General features: G+C 49.2%; 2 protein-coding genes across 9 annotated transcripts in view; one reads left to right on the top strand and one right to left on the bottom strand.

Moving 5' to 3' along the window:
* TRMT12 (tRNA methyltransferase 12 homolog) overlaps positions 1–656 on the bottom strand; it is a 20429-nt gene extending 19773 nt beyond the window's left edge. For 3 of the 5 annotated variants that reach the window (XR_006274467.1, XM_043492939.1, XM_038415082.2), the window contains exon 1: positions 569–656. Coding sequence is in view for 2 of the 5 variants with exons in the window: in XM_043492939.1 (XP_043348874.1) it covers positions 569–611 (43 nt within the window). In the remaining 3 variants the exon portion in view is untranslated. Of the gene's footprint in view, positions 1–18; positions 367–568 lie in introns of those variants that run through there. The other 2 variants (XM_043492941.1, XM_043492942.1) reach the window with 2 other exon arrangements.
* On the top strand, positions 548–19399 carry CSTF2 (cleavage stimulation factor subunit 2). 4 transcript variants are annotated; one of them, XM_043492934.1, is made up of 16 exons: positions 668–846; positions 4142–4220; positions 4502–4671; positions 6440–6576; positions 7321–7440; positions 7578–7733; positions 8034–8157; positions 8476–8538; positions 9977–10036; positions 10742–10883; positions 11268–11422; positions 11792–11809; positions 11855–12099; positions 16233–16388; positions 17521–17646; positions 19183–19399. In XM_043492934.1, the coding sequence occupies exons 1-15, from the start codon at positions 789–791 to the stop codon at positions 17641–17643; spliced, it is 1806 nt and encodes a 601-aa protein (XP_043348869.1). In that variant the 5' UTR covers positions 668–788; the 3' UTR covers positions 17644–17646; positions 19183–19399. The 4 variants fall into 4 exon arrangements, with proteins under 4 accessions (XP_038271005.1, XP_038271006.1, XP_043348869.1 ...); XM_043492935.1 differs by having other exon boundaries at positions 669–846; positions 11792–11807; positions 11868–12099; XM_038415077.2 differs by having other exon boundaries at positions 548–846; positions 11792–12099.

Here is a 19399-nt window from a genome sequence, read left to right as displayed (position 1 = left end):
CTGTTAGCACTGCAGCACCTCTTGATCTGGATTTCACAGCCCATCTGGTAACTGGACTGGGCTTTGATGGATGTGTGGCCGGTGAGACCGCTACCTCTGTGAGTGTGCTTGAAGGGCAACGTGAGGATGCTTCCTGACCCTGGAAGCGCTTCGCGGACCGGTGACTGGCCACGCTCTTACAAGTGGGACAATCTGCACAATCCCAGGAGAAGTGGCAACCCTAGAGGCCCATTTCCTGCCTCCCTCGAGGGCACGGCGAGTGGCAGTGCCAGCAGGGATAAGCAGGAGCAGCCACACCATTTATTTAAAAATCACCCTCTGCTCCAACCACCGCACCACCTCCCACGCATCCGCCCCTGCTCAATCTCCGGCCCTCCCCACCGCACGAGCCCCTGGCTCCCACCCCTGTGCCCCACAGCCAGGTGCCCCCTGCTGCCCACCCTCGCCCCCTCACTGCTCGCCTGCCCCGGCCCTTGGCTCTGGGCTGGGCGCGGCTCCCTGCCCCGCGAGGGAGACTCCGAGGCACAGACGTGCGCGGAACTACACGCGCGGGGTTAGTGTTTCCCACCGGAAGTGAGTCGTTGTTGCTGGTCGGCGCCTGCCGCCGCCATCTTTTCTGTGGAGCGGGCGCCTGGTTACGGCGGCAGAGCTCGCTCCCCCCGGAAGCGCGCGGGAGCCTGGGCGGGGCTCGAGCGGAACGGCAGGGGCTGTGCTTGTTTCCAGCCGGAGCACGAGGGTGCCGGAAGGGGGGGGGGGACTGGAAGCGCTGCCGCGGCGGCGGGTGAAGGATGGCGGGGCTGGCGGTGCGGGACCCCGCGGTGGATCGCTCGCTGCGCTCCGTGTTCGGTGAGGAGGAGCCGGGGAGAGAAACCCCCCCCCCCCGGCCCCGGGACAGAGACCCCAATACTCCCTCACCCAGATATGTCACGGGGGGCGGCAGCGCCCGGGACCGCCATACCGGCTCCCCCCCCCTCCACTGCCCGGCTTCTGGGACCCCTCCCCCCGCCCGCGCTCTTATATCGGCTCCCCGGACCTCCCGCCCGAGATCCGCCCCCATCCCGGCGCTCCCCCCTCCACTGCCCAGAGCACGGAATCCCCCCGCAGCCTCCCTCTGCCAGGTTCCCCCCTTCCCTGGTGCCCTCCCACCCCCGCTAAGACCCACTGCTCTGGAACAGAGACCCCCCCCGCGCCACACACATACACCCCGGGCTTTCCCTCGACAGAGGCCTACAGAGTAACCCTCCTGCTCTAGTGGGTGCAGAGATCCCCTTCTCTGCCCCTCCCCCACAACCAGGGACACTTCTGCAGAGGCCCACACTCTCTCTCTCTCTCTCTCTGTGACATCACAGCAGCTTGCTGCAGTGATCGTTGTGATGTCACAATGCTGGTGTCAGAAATGGACCCCCAGAAATAAACAATACCTATTTCTGAGCAGAATGGGTTCTCAATAAAACACTTCTCAAACCTATGTTTGTGCTATCTGTGACTCACCAAATAGGCTGGAGAGAGATAATACCCACAGATCTCCTGCCCCAAAGCCTTCCCTGGGGACTGTTGCAGTAGGTGGGAGTAGCACAGAAGAGACCATTGCCTTGGGCATCACATGAAAACCTAGGGCAGGTAGTAAAAGGGAAATTAAGCACACAGTGCAGCCTTGCCAAACAGACATGAAAGTCTACCAGCTCAGACACTAAAACTCACCTGTTCCTTTCTGTAAAGCTGACTTAGAAAGCTAGAGATGCTTTATTTACCCTGAGCAAGTGGTGACTAAAGTGTTGCAAGTGCATAAAGAGGCTAAAGTGTCTATGATGCTCTTTTCTGCTGTACTACCTCTTGTGTACAGCTGGTAAAAATTTTACGATGAAAAATGATAGCCTTCTTATTCGGTTTCCAAGTTGTCTGCCTGGCAGGGAATTGGGGATCCCCTAAAAGCCAGGCAACCTAGCAGCCTGCCAGTTAGGCACACCAGGCAGCCAGCGATCCTAAGGAGCTGGGAAGCCAGCCCACCTGCAAGGCAGGAAGCTTGGCAGTGGGAATGTTTCATTGTTTCCCAAACCATTTTGTGGGAATTTCAGTTCTTGTGAAAAACTTCAAGATTTTGACTTTTTGTTTTGAATTGGAATGAAAAAAATTTGGAAATTCTTAAGTTTTTTGTAGGATGGAATTTCCATATTCCAGACAGCTCTGTACTTGTGCATGTCACCTGCATGGTGATGTGTCATAAGCATCCCTCTATTGTGGGGTTTGTACAGACTGTCTGTGGGTATTATATCAAACTGTGGTGTGTTTTTATTTGGTGTAGTGTATCCAGTTTGTATGGACCAAAGAGAGGCAAGGATGTTGATAAATTGGTATTGTATAAGCGGCTTATGCTTATGGAAAGTTTTTAAAAGCTATGATTATTTAATCGGGACAAGGAAGAATTAGACATGACTAGAAGGAGTTAGTAAATTGCAGTACCTCCTTTGTCTTTCCCAATATAAAAGAATGGGTCACTCAAAGTTATAGCAAGTACTCTTGGAACAAACTAAAGAAAATGTCTTTCTGGTGCACAGAGTCAGCCTCTGGGATTTGCTGCTCCGGAGTGTCATGGAGTCACATTGCAGAGGGGTTTTAAAAAGGGCTGGATTATTGTAGGAGATATTGGTTGTTATACAGGCTGAGATGAAGTAATCACGTCACATACTTCAGGTCACAGAATAACTACCTGTAGGATTCCCCCTTCCCTCCCTTCAAGTGATGTGCAGAAGTGTGCAATCAGCCTGGTATATAACAGGGTTCAGGAGTTGCATTCCTCTGAAGCGTCAAGTACTGGCCAGTGGTAGTGGAACTGATGGACCAGTGATCTGCTTCTCTATGAGAAATCCAATTTTTCTAATCACAGGGGGTGCAGGTTGTCACTGAGCCTCTGCCATGTCATCCTCCTCAGAGTCTTTCTGTGTTCACATTCTTTGGTCATTGATGTGATGAGTGGAGTCAAAAAGTATACACACCATTTATGACTATTCTGCACTGATTAGGTGCCCGGGCCAAAGTCAATAGACATCAGTAGATTTTGGATTGGGCCCTGGATGCAGAGGAACCTTGGTGTGCTGTGGGAAATCATGGCACTGTCCCCTTCACCTTCCTCAGCATAGGCCCTTCATACTCCTCAGGCAAGTGGAAATGGAGTTATGGAGCCACCAAACCTGATTAAACTAAATATTCCACCAATATTTTCACTAAAACAGATAGGAAAAGAGTGGCAGAAAAAGCATGAAATGAGACCTGCCGTCCCTCTAATAAAGGGTTAGGAAGGTGCCCCAGGCTCACTGTAGTTCCTGTATTGTACATACCTATGTCCTGCACTGATTGATATCAGCATGGCAGTAAAAGTGGGGAGAAAGCAGGAACTTGAACCAGTATTGCTCCACTATTCTGTGATTCGCTGACCCAGTGTGTGACCCACTCATCTGACAAATAAGGTCAGATCTTCTCACATGGTGATTCCTAACCTTTTCAGGCAACTCTTCCTGTTTGGACTTCAGCTGTACTATCCAATGCCTTCTATCTCCCATTGGATTATGCACACTCTAAACACTCATGGAGCTCTTGGACTGCTCCTAATCCAACTCTCATGAGCACTTTACACTCCATGATGGGTTAGGGCAGCGACACTGAAAGGGAGGCAGGCAGCTCTGGCATTCTGGAGACCAGAGGCTCATCATTAAGCTTGGGGTGGGGAAGAGCTTGGTGGAATAATCCATAAAATCCTGAAAAATAAGTAGTGGTATCCAGCCCATAGTAGGGAACCATTATTTTAACAAACATTGACTTTATTATAACTACCCACTTTCCTGCAATTCCTGACCTGTACCTGGGTTGAGGCACTTTACCAGAGTCCTAAAATCTGCCCCAGCGTGGATTCCGTACCAGCAATGGGACACTGCATGAGTGTCAGGAGGAATGGTATATACACAAAAGTCTGCAGCGGATTCCCAGAAACCTGTCTGCGTGTGTGTGTTCACACAGCCATTCCTGGGTTTTGCCATCCCTGGGTTCATTTTTGTTCTTTCCTGTCTTCTCATGGAAAAATGTTCATGCCTGTGTTTTTTCCTGATACTTGATGTCTGTACTAATACGTTGCTCCCCTCTCCCATAGTGGGGAATATCCCATACGAAGCCACAGAGGAGCAGCTAAAGGACATTTTCTCAGAGGTTGGACCTGTCGTCAGTTTCAGGTGAGAACTGTTTCTCTTTTTGGCATCTCCCATAAATAGACAGGTGATCTCAGCTGTAGTTAATTCTGCACTCATCAGCACTCCAGCCACGAGCAGATGGGTCTTAGGCATACTTGGCAGACACAAGCTTTGAATGAGGTGGTCCTTCTTCCTGGTAGGGACTGAATGGAGGGTGTGGAGATGGTGTTACCAGTCTGGAAAATGCTGTGGTATTGTGTAATACTCTCCCTGTGTGCCGTACTGCATCTAATGCCTGTGATTCTTTCGGCTCTGCTATCCAGGTTGGTGTATGACAGGGAGACAGGCAAACCAAAGGGATATGGCTTTTGTGAATACCAAGACCAGGAGACAGCACTCAGCGCCATGCGGAACCTGAATGGGCGTGAGTTCAGCGGGAGGGCATTGCGTGTGGACAACGCAGCCAGTGAGAAGAATAAGGAGGAGCTGAAGAGTGAGTCTGAACTTTGGGTTGAGGGGATTAATGCTACTATAATGTTTGGCCTACACAAGGCTTCCAAATCTGTAACAAAAACCTACTAGCCAAGACACAAAATCTAGTACGGTAACTCCTTGCTTAACGTTGTAGTTATGTTCCTGAAAAATGCGACTTTGAGTGAAACGATGTTAAGTGAATCCAATTTCCTCATAAGAATTAATGTAAATGGTGGGGAGGGGGTGAGGGAGGGGATTAGGTTCCAGGGAAATTTTTTTCACCAGACAAAAGACTATATTATATATATATATATATATATATATATATATATATATATATATATACATACACAATATAAGTTTTAAACAAACAATTTAATACTGTACACAGCAATGATGATTGTGAAGTTTGGTTGAGGTGGTGGAGTCAGAGGGTGGGATATTTCCCAGGGAATGCCTTACTGCTAAATGATGAACTAGAACTCAGCTGAGCCCTCAAGGGTTAACACATTGTTGTTAATGTAGCCTCATACTCTAAAAAGCAGCGTGAATAGAGGGAGGGGAGACAGAATGGCAGACAGAGACACACACTGTGTGTGTGTGTGAGAGAGAGAGACGCACTGCCCCTTTAAGTACACGTACCCAGATCAGTAAGTTGAGACAGCAGCTTCTGCCTGCAAGTTCCCTCCATCCTGAGCCCTGTGGTGTCCCACCCCCTGCTCTAAGGAGATAGGGTAAGCGGGTGGCAGGAACGGGGGGGGCAGCCTGATATTAGCGTCCCCCGCGCGCGCGCACACACACACACACACACACACACACACAGCAAGCAGGAGGCTCGCAGCTCCAAGGCAGAGGGCAGGAGCAGCACATGGCAGTGTGGGGAGGGACATCTGAACTGCGGGCAATTGGTAGCCTGCTGGGCTGCTGCTGCACAAGGAACTTAGGGGATCAGGGAGCTGATAGGTGGGCTGCCGGTCCACCCTGGTTCCAAGCCCCCACCAGCTAGCTGCAAAGGGCTCCTCTTTCTGGAAGCAGTGGACAAGGCAGGCAGCTGCCAAACAATGTTATAAGGGAGCATTGCACAACTTTAAACGACCATGTTCCCTAATTGATCAGCAACGTAACAACAAAACAACGTTAACTGGGACGACTTTAAGTGAGGAATTACTGTACTCCCACCCAAATCGGGGTGAGGTTGACAGTGAAAAGCTCACAGATAGCTGATGTGCTGCAGGTAAGATAGCAAGTAGAAGTTGTCAGGGGGATTGTAATTTCCTTGACCAGACAAACCCCTACCCTTACCTGCTTTTTGAGACTAGTGAAGCTCCACATTTGACAAAGAGGTGTATGAAGAATGGCCACATTATTGTGACATCCATGGTCCTAGCTCCTAGTAGGAGACTGTATTACAGATCTGTTTGAAACAATCTTTCTAATGAACCATGGCACAGTCCTCAATTCCTAATTGACTTAGTAGGAATTCTGGGCATGTTCGGAGCCCAGACTTTTAGTCAGTGACCCATATACTCTCCAACTGCAGAATGGTGCTCCTGAATCTGTGTTTCAAAAGTACATTTCCCTCCCTCCTGCTTGTGAAGATGCAGCTGTGAGTACATCATCCTTGACTTATTGGCCTTTCAGCTGAAGGGGTCAGTGTGAGAAAGCACCAGCAATTGTGCTGGCGACTCCTGTGATGTGAATCGAGACTGAGACCAGCAGCTTAGGGTTCCCAGGATACTTGTGTGTTTAAACTTTCCTCTTTGTCTTCCCCTCTCTATCCCTGCCAGGCTTGGGCACAGGTGCCCCTATCATAGAGTCACCATATGGAGACCCTATAAATCCTGAAGACGCCCCTGAGTCTATCAGCAGGGCAGTTGCCAGCCTGCCACCTGAGCAGATGTTTGAGCTGATGAAGCAGATGAAGGTGAGTGGGAGCGAAGTGGCTGGACCAAGTCACAAACTTGCAACTGTGGTCTTACAGTGCAGAATAACCCCACCCCCATCACACGAGAAACCAGGCAGCAGCAGTTCCTCACTCACAACTCTGTGATATTGTCTCTCCTGTTAATGCCTCGTATGTGCCACGGCTGCTGCAGGGTAGAATGGTCCAGAGGGTTGATCAGTATCTTGGGTGCTGCCATGAGGAATATAAGCAAGTTGGACGAGGACGTGAGCTGGTCTAACAGCAGGACTCGCTGTTGTGGACAGTGAAAGGCAGGCAGGGACTTAGGGGGAACCACAGCTGCTCTGGGGCGGGGAGGTGGGCTCTCTAGTGTCCTATTGCCCTGTTAGCACTCCTGTGGTTTGGCTAATACTGTGGACATTGGAGAAGAGGAGATGATCATGGACAATAGGATGCGGATCCGGCACATTTTTATGAGCAGCCTGAGCTGTGTGATTTCATTATTAACTGCCCTGTGTTTCAGACAGTCCACAGCATAAGTTTCTCAGGTGCATTATTAGTTGGTTTATTAACCATGCCAGCACTGTGTAACGTACCAGGCAAAAGAAGCAAAACGCTCCTGCCCTTTAAGATGTTGCCATTCCTGCATTTCCAGGAACATTGCTGCCCCCATGGGATCGCAGCAACAGTTATCAGTGAAGGTCTTAATACTGCGCAGCAGCAGCGAGGCCCATTGAGAGCTCTGATCTGTGTGTTGCTCTTTAGTTGTGTGTGCAGAACAGCCCTCAGGAGGCACGGAACATGCTGCTCCAGAACCCTCAGCTGGCATATGCCCTGCTGCAGGCCCAAGTGGTGATGAGGATCGTCGATCCAGAGATTGCTCTGGTATGTATGATCCCGCTCCTCAGTCTGGGATCGACAGGGGCACTTGTCTGGAGAGTTGGGGCTGTGGGTGGATTCAAGGATGGCCGTTTCTAGTTGGTGCATGCACAACTTCTTTCTCCTCCCTCTTCTGCCCTTAGAAAATTCTGCATCGTCAGACCAGTGTTCCACCTCTGATTCCAGGCAACCCACAGCCAGTTCCAGGGCCCGGGCCTGGACCTGGGTCTGGGCCTGGTCCAGGTCCTAATGCACAGATGAACCAGCAGAATCCCCCATCGTCCCAGCCACAGCCCATAGTAAGATTCTGTTTGTTCAACCCACGCTATTGAGATGGACATTAAGGGTGTGAAGTCTCCGTGTGGAGGATGTAGGTGTGTGTTTGTTGAGAAGGGTTCTCAGTGTGAAACCCTGGTGTGTGGGGGAGTGTTGTGTGTACATCTTGGTGAGGAGGGATTCTCCGCCTGCAACCCTGGTGCAGGGGACAATGCTTTTGTCTGTTGGTGAGAAGGGGTTCTCCGCCTGCAACCCTGGTGTGGGGAACAATGCTTGTGTCTGTTGGTGAGGAGGGTTCTCACTATGATTTCTTCCCTCTACAGGGTGGCATGCATGTAAATGGAGCTCCTCCTCTGATGCAGCCTCCTATGCAGGGTGGAGTGCCAGCCCCAGGACAGATGCCAGCCTCCGTAGCCGGCCCAGGCCCTGGCCCCTTGGCTCCTGGAGGTGAGCTCCATCAGCATGTCTGAACTGCAAACTGTAAAAGTTGCCCAGAGCTTCTGCAGGGACAACATACCCCATGAGTGTGGGGGTCTTGCAGGTTTTTAAGAGGGGCAGTTGCACGTGTGGAAGATTTGAAGCCTAGGGAGTAACTCTTGGGTCAACCAACTGGAGGGGGTCACTCTGTCTCTACAGCCTGTTAGGCCAGTTGGAAATCTGTCTGTCAGTGGCAGGTGGAGCATCTTTATAGGAGCAGAATAGTGAGGGCTGTGGGGACAGATAATCAGAAAGAGGGGTTGTAAGTTCTCTGCTCTTCCCTCCCAGGTGGAATGCAGCCTCAGGTCGGGATGCCGGGAGGTGGACCAGTGCCATTGGAACGTGGACAAGGTAAACCAGATGTCAGTTAATCCATGTTTGATGCAATGTGTCATAAGGATCCCTATTTCCAGGCCAGGACGTTGAGACGTTCCAGGCCACATGCCAGGGGAGTTGTTGACAGATCAGGGAATCCCCGCCCCCGAGCTAACTGAATGTGTAAAAGTTTTCTCAGCCTGTCTGAGAGTCTGTGTGCACCTGTCCTTCTGTCTGAGTGTGTGTATAGTGAGCAGGGAGAGTGATGCCTTATCCAGTAACGCTCTTTCTGGTACTTAGCATGTCCAGGTGTGGGCGAGCCAGCCTGTTACCTGCTATTTGTTACTGTTGAGTCTCCTGTGCTTTCTTTTGTTTGTCCAGGAGAGGGAGCAATAGCTTTTCTTTTGCCCAGAATAGTGATGTGTGTAGGGTGGTGATCAAAGCAGAGAGTGTTTCTATGGAGATGTTTTGCGTAGTCCTCCCTCTATATGCGGAAGGCTGTACACCAGTGTCTTGGAATGATATTTAATGCAATTAGACAATTAAAGTGGGGGCATCTTATTGTCCAGTGGCCCCAGTTTATCACAACAAAGAGATCCCTGTTCTTTCATATTGTGGGATGTGAGGTGAGTAAATATCCTCCCTAAGTCTTCTAGCAGAACATGGTAAATTCCTTTTGGGATCTCATATTTTTACATGCCTTAAAAGCAGCTGACTCTGAGAGAGGCTTGTGATTTCACCTTTGGATCCTCCTCCCCCATGAACAACCCCAGTGCCTCCCCGCTGCTCAGAGCTTTGCCAAGAAGCAACCACGTGAAATAGATACAATTCTTAGCAGCTTCCCTGCTGTCTGCAGGGCTTTGAATAGCAGTGATGAAACTGAACCAGATTTTTGTTAATTTCTGTGTCTGCTTGGGGAAGCTCTGAGCAGAGGCAGTGGAGCTGTCTCCTGTACACTCAGGCACAGCCTGACCACCTCATGCTGCCTCCCACTTACAGAAGGTTATTCTGAAACTGTAAGGGCTACAAATTTAATGTATTTTAAATTAAAGTGTAAATGCAACAGAACTTGATGGTGTAGGTTCCCGTCCCCTGTGTACCCACCCCTCACCCACACACAGTGATCAGGGAAAATAGTGCCTAGGTGAATGGATTTTTCAAGCCATGCAGAAGAGGCCATCCTCGTCGCAGGACTGGCATTGGATGGTCTCCATCCACTGTCGTCATTGGGAAGATCTGATAAAGCCAGGCCTGAAAGATTGGCAGCATCTCTTTAAAATATGCAGTCTGATTCTGTGGGAGCCTGCCTTATGAGGAATGAGCTCACTCCGCCGAGGGAAAGGAGTTTGTGCAGTACCGGTGGGTCTATGGTATAGGCAGGCCTGTCTGTGCGTGCGTGCGCGCGTGCGTGTGTGCGTGGGCGCACGCTATTTATGTGTCTGCTCTTTTCCCTCTTTTCCTGCTGCTCACCCAGGAAACCTGCAGCTCTCGCCCGTGGGACCTGCCAGGCCTGCATCTATCGAGCGAGTTCAAGGTATCCATGACAGCTGCCAGCTCCCTTTGTCACGGGGCTCAGTGTGGAATGCATGGAAAAAGCCTGGACTTCAGCACTAGGGTTCCCTTCACTTGGGGCCGTGGGTCTGCTCTGTGTAGTCTGCCCAGTGTGGAAGTGAGCACTTGTCAAAGGCAGAGCTGCCCCCTGGTGTAGGAGGAGAGACTAGCCTAGAGTTCTGCACAGAGGGGTAGGAGATTAACAGATGGGAGAGAGGAGGCTCATGCTCGGCTTTTGGACCTTATGGAAGTGGGGTGACTAGGTTTGATCTGGGCTGTTTAGGCTCACAGCTGACCTTGTGACTCATGCTGGATGTGACCAGACTTGTTGGTAGTTATTCTGATCTCGGTTCTCGACTTTTGTCAACAAGCCACAGCAGTCGCTGTGGGGAACAGGAAGGGCTGAACTTAGCACTGAGGGCACCCGCTTCTGTGAGCTGCGGTGTTGTCTGTGGGAAGACTTCCTTCCTGTTTGCAGTGCATCACTTCCAGCCATATCATGGACAGCAGTGCGGACTCTGTCCAAAGCCAGTGTGTCTGTGAGCTACAGGGAGCACTGAGGATGGGGTTCAGTTGCATCTCACTACCAGGGGCAACAGGAGTGATGCTGTCTCACAGGAGGACTTTGGTGTGATTGTTCTTGCCAGTGCTTGACCTCAGTAATTTCCCTTGCTTGCCTCCCGGGCAGTGCCCATGCCAGACCCGAGGGCCCCTATGCAGCGTGGACCATTACCTGCTAGCGGCCCACCTCCCCGGGGCCTTCTGGGAGATGCTCCAAATGACCCACGTGGAGGGACCCTGCTCTCAGTCACTGGAGAAGTGGAGCCCAGGTGAGTGGACCAGAGGATGAATTGGTACCAATCTGAGCCTTTGAGGCTCTGACTCCCCGCTTCTTGTGGTCAGAGTGATGGTTAAGTGGCACTACCTGCCGGGTGAACTGCTGAGTCCCATGTTGGCTTCTCAGAGTGATGTGTGCTGGTGATCCAGGTACACACAGCTGTGCAGCGGGAAGGGAGGATGGTATTTGTGGCCACTTAGACTGACTGGGCGAGGTGGAAACATTAGCATCCATCCCTATGTACCAAACTCCACCACTTTCTGTGCACCCGGCTTTGTGCTGTGGTCAAAATACTGTACCTGCTAGGTGCCAAGCTTGTGTCTGATTCACACTCTCACCTTTCTCCTTCTGCTCTGTTTTTCCCCTTTCTCTACAGAGGTTACCTTGGGCCACCCCACCAAGGTCCACCCATGCACCATATGCCTGGTCATGACAATCGTGGTCCACCCCCACATGAAATGAGGGGAGGACCAATGGGAGAACCCAGGCCACTGATGGGAGAACCTAGAGGGCCTTTGATGGATGCTCGAGGTGAGAGGGTGGCCATAAATGAAACATGAAATGACCAAGAGAGGAGCTGGTTACCCAGGGATGTGAGGAAAACATGAAGGTGGGACAGTTCAACAGTGAAGTGAGATGCAGGGAAAGTTGCACAGGATTGGAGAGAGACACTGGTGGGAGGGAGAGGTGTAGTTACACAGGGCAAGGGAAGGAGAAGTTCAGATTTGTCATTTACCAAAAGCAGATGCCGTTCACAAACCATCCCTGACCTGTCTTGGTTTTCTGCCAGTCATTAAACCAAAGGAGGCTTAACTTTCAAAAGTGGGTGTGTCCCCCCAATGTTCTCCCACACAGAATTCTCTTCCAGTGATTTGCTTATGGCATGTTTTTTCTCTGCAGGTGGAAGAGATCCCAGGGGCATGGAGCCGAGAGGGATGGAGCCGAGAGGGATGGAGCCGAGAGGGATGGAGCCCAGGGGCATGGAGCCCAGGGGCATGGAGCCGAGAGGGATGGAGCCCAGGGGCATGGAGCCGAGAGGGATGGAGCCCAGGGGCATGGAGCCGAGAGGGATGGAGCCCAGGGGCATGGATGCCAGAGGAATGGAGCCCAGGGGCCCTGGCCCCAACCCAAGGGGCCCAATGCCTGGTGGAATTCAAGGACCTGGGCCACTTAACTTGGGAGCAAGTGGCCCTCAGGGACCTAGACAGGTACACACAGCATCTTCTGCTCTTGTCTTAATCTGATAGATAACAACAAGCACTTAGTGGCAGGGTTCTAGGTGATGTCAATTCTTTAACAGCCTGCATCCCACTTGTAATGCTAACCAGCTGACCAGGCCTACCAGCAAACCTCAGGGAACTGATAGCATTCCCCCTCCCAAGGGATCCTAGGTCAGGGCATCCCCTGCTAGCTAGCACCATGGTATTACCATGTGGGCTGTAGGGACCTGGGGCTGCTGGCTCTTGTCCTAGCAATGACATGTGCCAACCCGCATCATTCTCCTGACCTCTCTTGTGTGGGAGTCCCAATACATATAAGTGAGGTTTGGAAAAAGCGTAGGGACCCCCAGGCCACCTCTACCGCCCCGCCCCGGCCTCTTCCTCTGACTTACCCTCCCCTGTGCCAGGCCTAACCACGGTGCACTGGGTGGGGAGGCATGTTTTCCATTTTCCTCTTCTTGTTCTGCCCCTGCTATGCTTCCGGCTCTGCTAGCTTGAGAGCCAAGACATTTCTGCGGGGAGCAGCGCCTCTGGGGAGCAGGCCAGCTCGTGTGCACTCTTCAGGCAATAGCAAGGGCCTCACAGTTGTTGACAGATTTCTCCTCAAATCCCTGCTGTGAGGTCGGGGAATGCAGTCCCATTCCACGAAGAGAATTGAGGCACAGGGAAACTAAGGGCCAGATTTTAGAGGTGTTTAGGTCCTATTGATTTCAGTGGGAATTAGGTGCCTAAAGACCTGTACAAGTTAAAAAGTGACAAGTTTTTAAAGTGTTTTTTTCAGATGCTAGAAGTCATAATAATAATATGGAGGAACTAGAGTGCCTCATATTAAATGAGGATATTGATATAATAGGCATGACAGAAACTTGGAATGACGATAATCAATGGGACATAGTAATACCAGGGTACAAAATATATCGGAAGGACAGAATAGGTCGTGCTGGTGGGGGAGTGGCACTATATGTGAAAGAAAGCATAGAATCAAATGAAGTAAAAATCTTAAATGAACCAAACTTTACCATAGAATCTCAATGGATAGTAATTCCATGCTCTAATAATGAGAATATAGCAGTAGGGATATATTACCAACCACCTGACCAGGATGATGGTATGACTGTGAAATTCTCAGGGAGATTAGAGAGGCTATAAAAATAAAAAAACTCAGTAATAACAATGGGGGATTTCAGCTATCCCCATGTTGACTGGGTACATGTCACCTCAGGACGGGATGTAGAGATAAGGTTTCTTGACAGTTTAAGTCACTGCTTCTTGGAGCAGCTAGTCCTGGAACCCACAAGAGGAGAGGCAGTTCTTGATTTAGTTCTAAATGGAGCATAGGATTTGGTCCAAGAGGTGAATATATCTGGACCATTTGGTACTAGTGACCATAATATAATTAAATGTAAAAATAAAAATAAAAAATCCCTGTGGTGGGGAAAACACCACAGCAGCCCAACACTGTAGCATTTAATTTCAAAAAGCGGGACTATTCAAAAATGAGGAAGTTAGTTAAAATGAAATTAAAAGATACAGTACCAAAAGTGAAATCTCTGCAAACTGCTTGGAAACTTTTTAAAGACCCCATAATAGAGGCTCAACTTAAATGTATACCTCAAAGTAAAAAACATAGAGGACTAAAAAAACGCCACCATGGCTAAACAACAAAGTAAAAGAGGCAGTGAGAGGCAAAAAGGCATCCTTTAAAAAGTGGAAGTTAAATCCAGGTGAGGTAAATAGAAAGGAGCACAAACTCTAGCAAATGAAGTGTAAAAATATTTATTAGGAAGGCCAAAAAATAATTTGAAGAACAGCTAGCCAAAGACTCAAAAAGTAATAGCAAAACATTGTTTAAGTACATTAGAAGCAGGAAGTCTGCTAAACAACCAGTGGGGCCACTGGACGATTGAGATGCTAAAGGAGCACTCAGGACGATAAGGCTATTGTAGAGAAACAAAATTAATTTTTGCTTAGGTCTTCACAGCTGAGGATGTGAGGGAGATTCCCAAACCTAAGCCATTCTTTTTAGGTGACAAATCTGAGGAACTGTCCCAGATTGAGGTGTCTTTTGGGGAGGTTTTGGAACAAACTGCTAAACTAAACAGTAATAAGTCACCAGAACCAGATGGTATTCACCCAAGAGGTCTGAAGGAACTCAAATGTGAAATTGCAGAACTACTAACACGGCTGCTACTCTGAAACCTAACTATAGTTTGTTAACCTATCATTTAAATCAGCTTCTGTACCAATTGACTGTAGGATAGCTAATGTGATGCCAATTTTTTAAAAAAAGGGCTTCAGAGGTGACCCCAGCAATTACAGGCCGGTAAGCCTGACTTCAGTACCGGGCAAACTGGTTGAAACTATAGTAAAGAACAAAATTTTCAGACACGTAGATGAACATTTATTGGGGAAGAGTCAGCATGGTTTTTGTAAAGGGAAATCATGCCTCACCAATCTACTAGAATTCTTTGAGGGGACCAATAAGCATGTGGATAAGGGGGATCCAGTGGATATAGTGTACTTAGTTTTTCAGAAAGCCTTGACAGGGTCCCTCACCAAAGGCTTTTAAGCAAAGTAAGCTGTCATGGGATAAGAGGGAAGGTCCTCTTACGGTTTGGTAACTGGTTAAAAGATCGGAAACAAAGGGTAGGAATAAATCATCAGTTTTCAAAATGGAGAGAGGTAAATAGTGGTGTCCCCCTGAGGTCTGTACTGAGACCAGTCCTATTCAACTTATTCATAAATGATCTGGAAAAAGGGGTAAACAGTGAGGTGGCAAAATTTGCAGATGATACAAAATTACTAAAGATAGTTAAGACCCAGGCAGACTGCGAAGAGCTACAAAAGGATCTCTCAAGACTGGGTGAGTGGGCAACAAAATGGCAAATGAAATTTAATGTTAATAAATGCAAAGTAATGCACATTGGAAAGCATAATCCCAATTATACATATAAAATGATGGGGTCTACATTAGCTGTTACCACTCAAGAAAGAGATCTTGGAGTCATTGTGGATAGTTCTCTGAAAATATCCACTCAATGTGCAGTGGCAGTCAAAAAAGCAAACAGAATGTTGGGCATCATTAAGAAAGGGATAGATAATAAGATAGAAAATATCATGTTGCCTCTTCATAAATGCATGATACGCCCACATGTTGAATACTGCGTGCAGATGTGGTCGCCCCATCTCAAAAAAGATATATTGGAATTGGAAAATGTTCAGAAAAGGGCAACAACAATTATTAGGGGCATGGAATGGCTACCATATGAGGAGAGATTAATAAGATTGGGATTTTTCAGCTAGGAAAAGAAATGACTAAGGGCAGATATGATAGAGGTCTAGCAAAGTGTTATTTACTCCACATACCACAAGAACTAGGGGTCACCAAATGAAATTAATAGGCAGCAGGTTTAAAACAAACTAAAGGAAGTATTTTTTCACACAAGGCACAGTCAACCAGTGAAACTCCTTGCCAGAAGATGTTGTGAAGGCCAAGACTATAACGGTTCAAAAAAGAACTAGATAAGTTAATGGAGCATAGGTCCATCAATGGCTGTTAGCCAGGATGGGCAGGGATAGTGTCCCGAGCCTCAGTTTGTCAGAAGCTAGGAATGGGCGACAGGGGATGGATCACTTGATGATTATCTGTTCTGTTCATTCTGTCTGGGGCACCTGGCATTGGCCACTGTCAGAAGACAGGAGACTGGGCTAGATGGACCTTTGGTCTGACCCGTATGGCCATGCTTACATTCAAGTCTGGCCCTAAGTGACTTGCCTAAGATCACAAGAGTGTGGTGACAGAGCTCAGAACTGAACCCAACCACCCTTAGTTCAATCCAGGGTACTAGCCACAAGGCCGGTCTTTCTCCGGCCTTCTGCTGTTATTGCCGAGGTTACATGGACTAAGGTCTCTTGAACTTGAGGGGCCTATTTCCTTGTTCCTCATGGTGCCCCACTTTCAGCCCCCATCTGGGCATAGGTATTAGTCTTTCGTGGTGCCAGGGACTTGTTACCTGCTTTACGTTCTAGTGGGTGCATTGTGCTTTCCATGACTGTCCAGACTATTCACAGTTCTACAAGAGCAGAGGGGCCCAGCTCATCCCATTTCTTTGTGTCCACAGGTTCCCAACATGCCAGGGGCAGGCATACAAGGAGGTGGCATGCCAGGGGCAGGCATACAAGCAGGAGGCATGCCAGGGGCGGTGGTACAAGGAGCTGGCCAGCCAGGTGGCTTTAGCCCTGGGCAGAACCAGGTCACCCCCCAAGATCATGAGAAGGTGAGTGAACAAAGGGCAACTCGGGGTTTGGAGGGAGGGGATGGAGGCTGGATATCCTCTTGCCGTAGGAATGAACTCAACGCTCCTTCTCTCTGGCACAGCAAGAGTCTCCAGCGTCTTGTAGTTTCTGTGCTGGGGCCAAGTCAGCCTGGGGAGTTAATGTTCCTGCAGCTTTCCAGGGGGCAGGTTTATTTGAGCATGGGCTTTCGTGGACTGCAGCTCACTTCATCGGATGCATGGTTCCTAGTGTGCTTTATTTAAGTTTCAAACAGCACTATGTTAAAGTGAAATAGGGAACCTTTAGTGTGCACCAGCAGTGTCTACATGGATCAATTAATGCACAACACAGTAATGCAATTCAGACCTGTATAGTCCTCATTACTGCTCCATATAGACAAGCCCTTAGATACAAGTAACCATTTTTGGTGTTTTTCCAGTGTCTAATGGATAAACACAGATTCCATTTTTTAAATGTGAGGATGTTTTATTGGCATTTCAAGTAAAACTGAGAATCAGAAGCCCTGCATATGTTCCACACAGCTCAAAAGGGTCCGATGCTCCTGTGATCATGCTCAACAAGCGCCCTCGCAATATACAGAAGTCATGGCTGTTCATCTTCAACCAGCCAGAGATAGGAACTGGAAAGGGGACGTGCCTTGTGTAGTAGGCAGAAATGACTAGAAAATGACAGCCACCAAGACAAACAGTGGTTTGAGCATTGGCCTGCGAAACCCAGGGTTGTGAGTTCAATCCTTGAGGGGGCCATTTAGGGATCTGGGGCAAAAATTGGGGATTGTGCCTGCTTTGAGCAGGGGGTTGGACTAGATGATCTCCTGAGGTCCCTTCCAACCCTGATATTCTATGATTCTATGAATGTTCATAAGCAGCAGCAAGGCGGGTGGTTTGAAACTTTTCCTGTGGGTGTGGCCAGTGAGCCAGGTCCTTTCAGTTGATGAGAGTTTATACTGCTCCTGCTCTTTGCCTTCCTCCTGGCTCCTCCTTCCCTCCCTCCAGCAGCCTGGTCTCTGGATAACTTCCTCTTTACCGGCTTTTCTGTAACCCTTTGCTGCCCCCTTCCTCCTGGGAAATTGCTCTTGCACATGGTGTTGCAGATCCTCCCCTCTCTCCACAGGCTGCCCTGATCATGCAGGTTCTCCAGCTAACTGCGGACCAGATCGCCATGCTGCCTCCAGAGCAAAGGCAAAGCATCCTTATCCTAAAGGAGCAGATCCAGAAATCCACTGGGGCTCCATGACAGGTGAGATGGGGTGGAGGCCGCATTACTACAGCCAGGGAGGGGCGAGGCTGTAGCCAGAAAGGCAATGGGACAGCTTGTATGAACTAAGGGGGTGGGGGGAAGTGGAGAGCTGTGTGAAATGGAGCAGACCCCCTAACCCTGCCATTGAATTTGATGCCCTATAGCCTGCCTTGGTTAGGTGCCACATGTTCTCCCATGCGTTTTTGCAGTGGTTCTCAACCAGGGGTACACAGAGGTCTTCCAGAAGTATATCAACTCATCTAGGTATTTGCCTAGTTTTACAACAGGCTACATAAAAAGCACTAGCAAAGTCAGTACAAACTAAAATTTCATTCAGTGACTTGTTTATACTGTTCTATACACTATATACGGAAATATAAGTACAATATTTATATTCCAATTGATCTATAATTATATAGTAAAAACGAGAAAGTATGCAATTTTTCAGTACTTCTGTGCTGTGACACTTGTATTTTAGACACTTGTCTAATTCTGTAAGCAAGTAATTTTAAAATGAGGTGAAACTTGGGATATGCATGACAAATCAGACTCCTGCCAGGGTTACAGTAGTCTGGAAGGTTAAGAGCCACTGCATTATAGGGTTGCCTAGTTAAGTGTGTTGTAGGGAGGGTCACTCCTCTCTCTGGTGCATCTCCAGTGATTTCTGTGTCAGGCAGGTACTGGGCTAGGGCTGGTCTGTTCCAGTGTGACCAGCCTTTTGGCACTGTAGCTAATCCATCCCTGACCTTACAGCTTCCACAATAAACACGCATACTCCTGTAAGCGAGAGATGGGGCATGGCCTCACTTTGCCTCTGACTCACTGTGTGACCTGGGGCCAGTCACATCATGCTCTGTGCCTTAGTTTCCCCTCCGTAAAGCAGGGTGCTAGTTACACCCCCCACAGTGTTACCCAGTGAAGGCTGGTAACAGGTGAAGCTGGAAGCTACTGCCGACGTACTGGATATGCTGACTCTCAGGTAGCCCCTTGCTCTTTTGCTCTCCCCGAGATTCTTTGGGGCTCCCCAGACAGGCCAGCCTCAGTTTGGCCATTACAGCTCTAGGGGACGGGCCCCAGTTAATCCTACCCAGGGAAGTATATGGGCTTCTCTCCCTGCTTGTGGCGGGAGGGGAGGCTCGGAGTGCCGTGGGGGGCACGCTCCTGTGTTGCATGTCATATGGGAGGCTGGGGGGCTAGACCAGGCAGTGGGATACGTGTGTGCATTGTTGGACTGTATTTAGCTGTTCCGGAGAGAGCAGCAACAGTGGCCAGTGGTGCCCAGCAAAACCCTGCATCTGCAGCCACTGCACTAAATTTCTTTAAAGGAGGGGTATCTCCTTTCACAAGGCTGTGGAAATGCAGGAGGGTTGGTCCTTGAGGAGCTGTCCTTTGTGGGGTGGGAAATTCCCATGGGCTAGGCCAGGGCCTTTAAGGACACACTCTGTTATTTCTCCTGGGAATCCAGAATGGCCTGGTGTGGGCACCAGGCCTTGTGCACTCCCCTCAAACATCCCTCTTTATTTTTGCATGGTTTAGAAGACACTTGGTGACCCTGGCAGCAACCCTGAAGATCCAGACCTGTGGGATGGAGGAGGCACCTAAGGCAGCAGCTTCACCTCATCACCGTCTGACCTGGTGCAGCCATCAGGGGAAGGGTTCCCCCTTCTTCCCACTCAGCATAACCCTCGTACTTTTCATTCTGTGTTTTGTGTGTGTTTTACAGTATTTGAAATAAACTTGGAGGAGGATTTGA

Source organism: Dermochelys coriacea, chromosome 9 (assembly GCF_009764565.3).
Source record: "Dermochelys coriacea isolate rDerCor1 chromosome 9, rDerCor1.pri.v4, whole genome shotgun sequence".
NCBI lineage: Eukaryota > Metazoa > Chordata > Testudines > Dermochelyidae > Dermochelys > Dermochelys coriacea.
The sequence above is the reverse complement of the archived record's forward strand: the minus strand, read 5'-3'. Positions and strand labels throughout refer to the sequence as shown.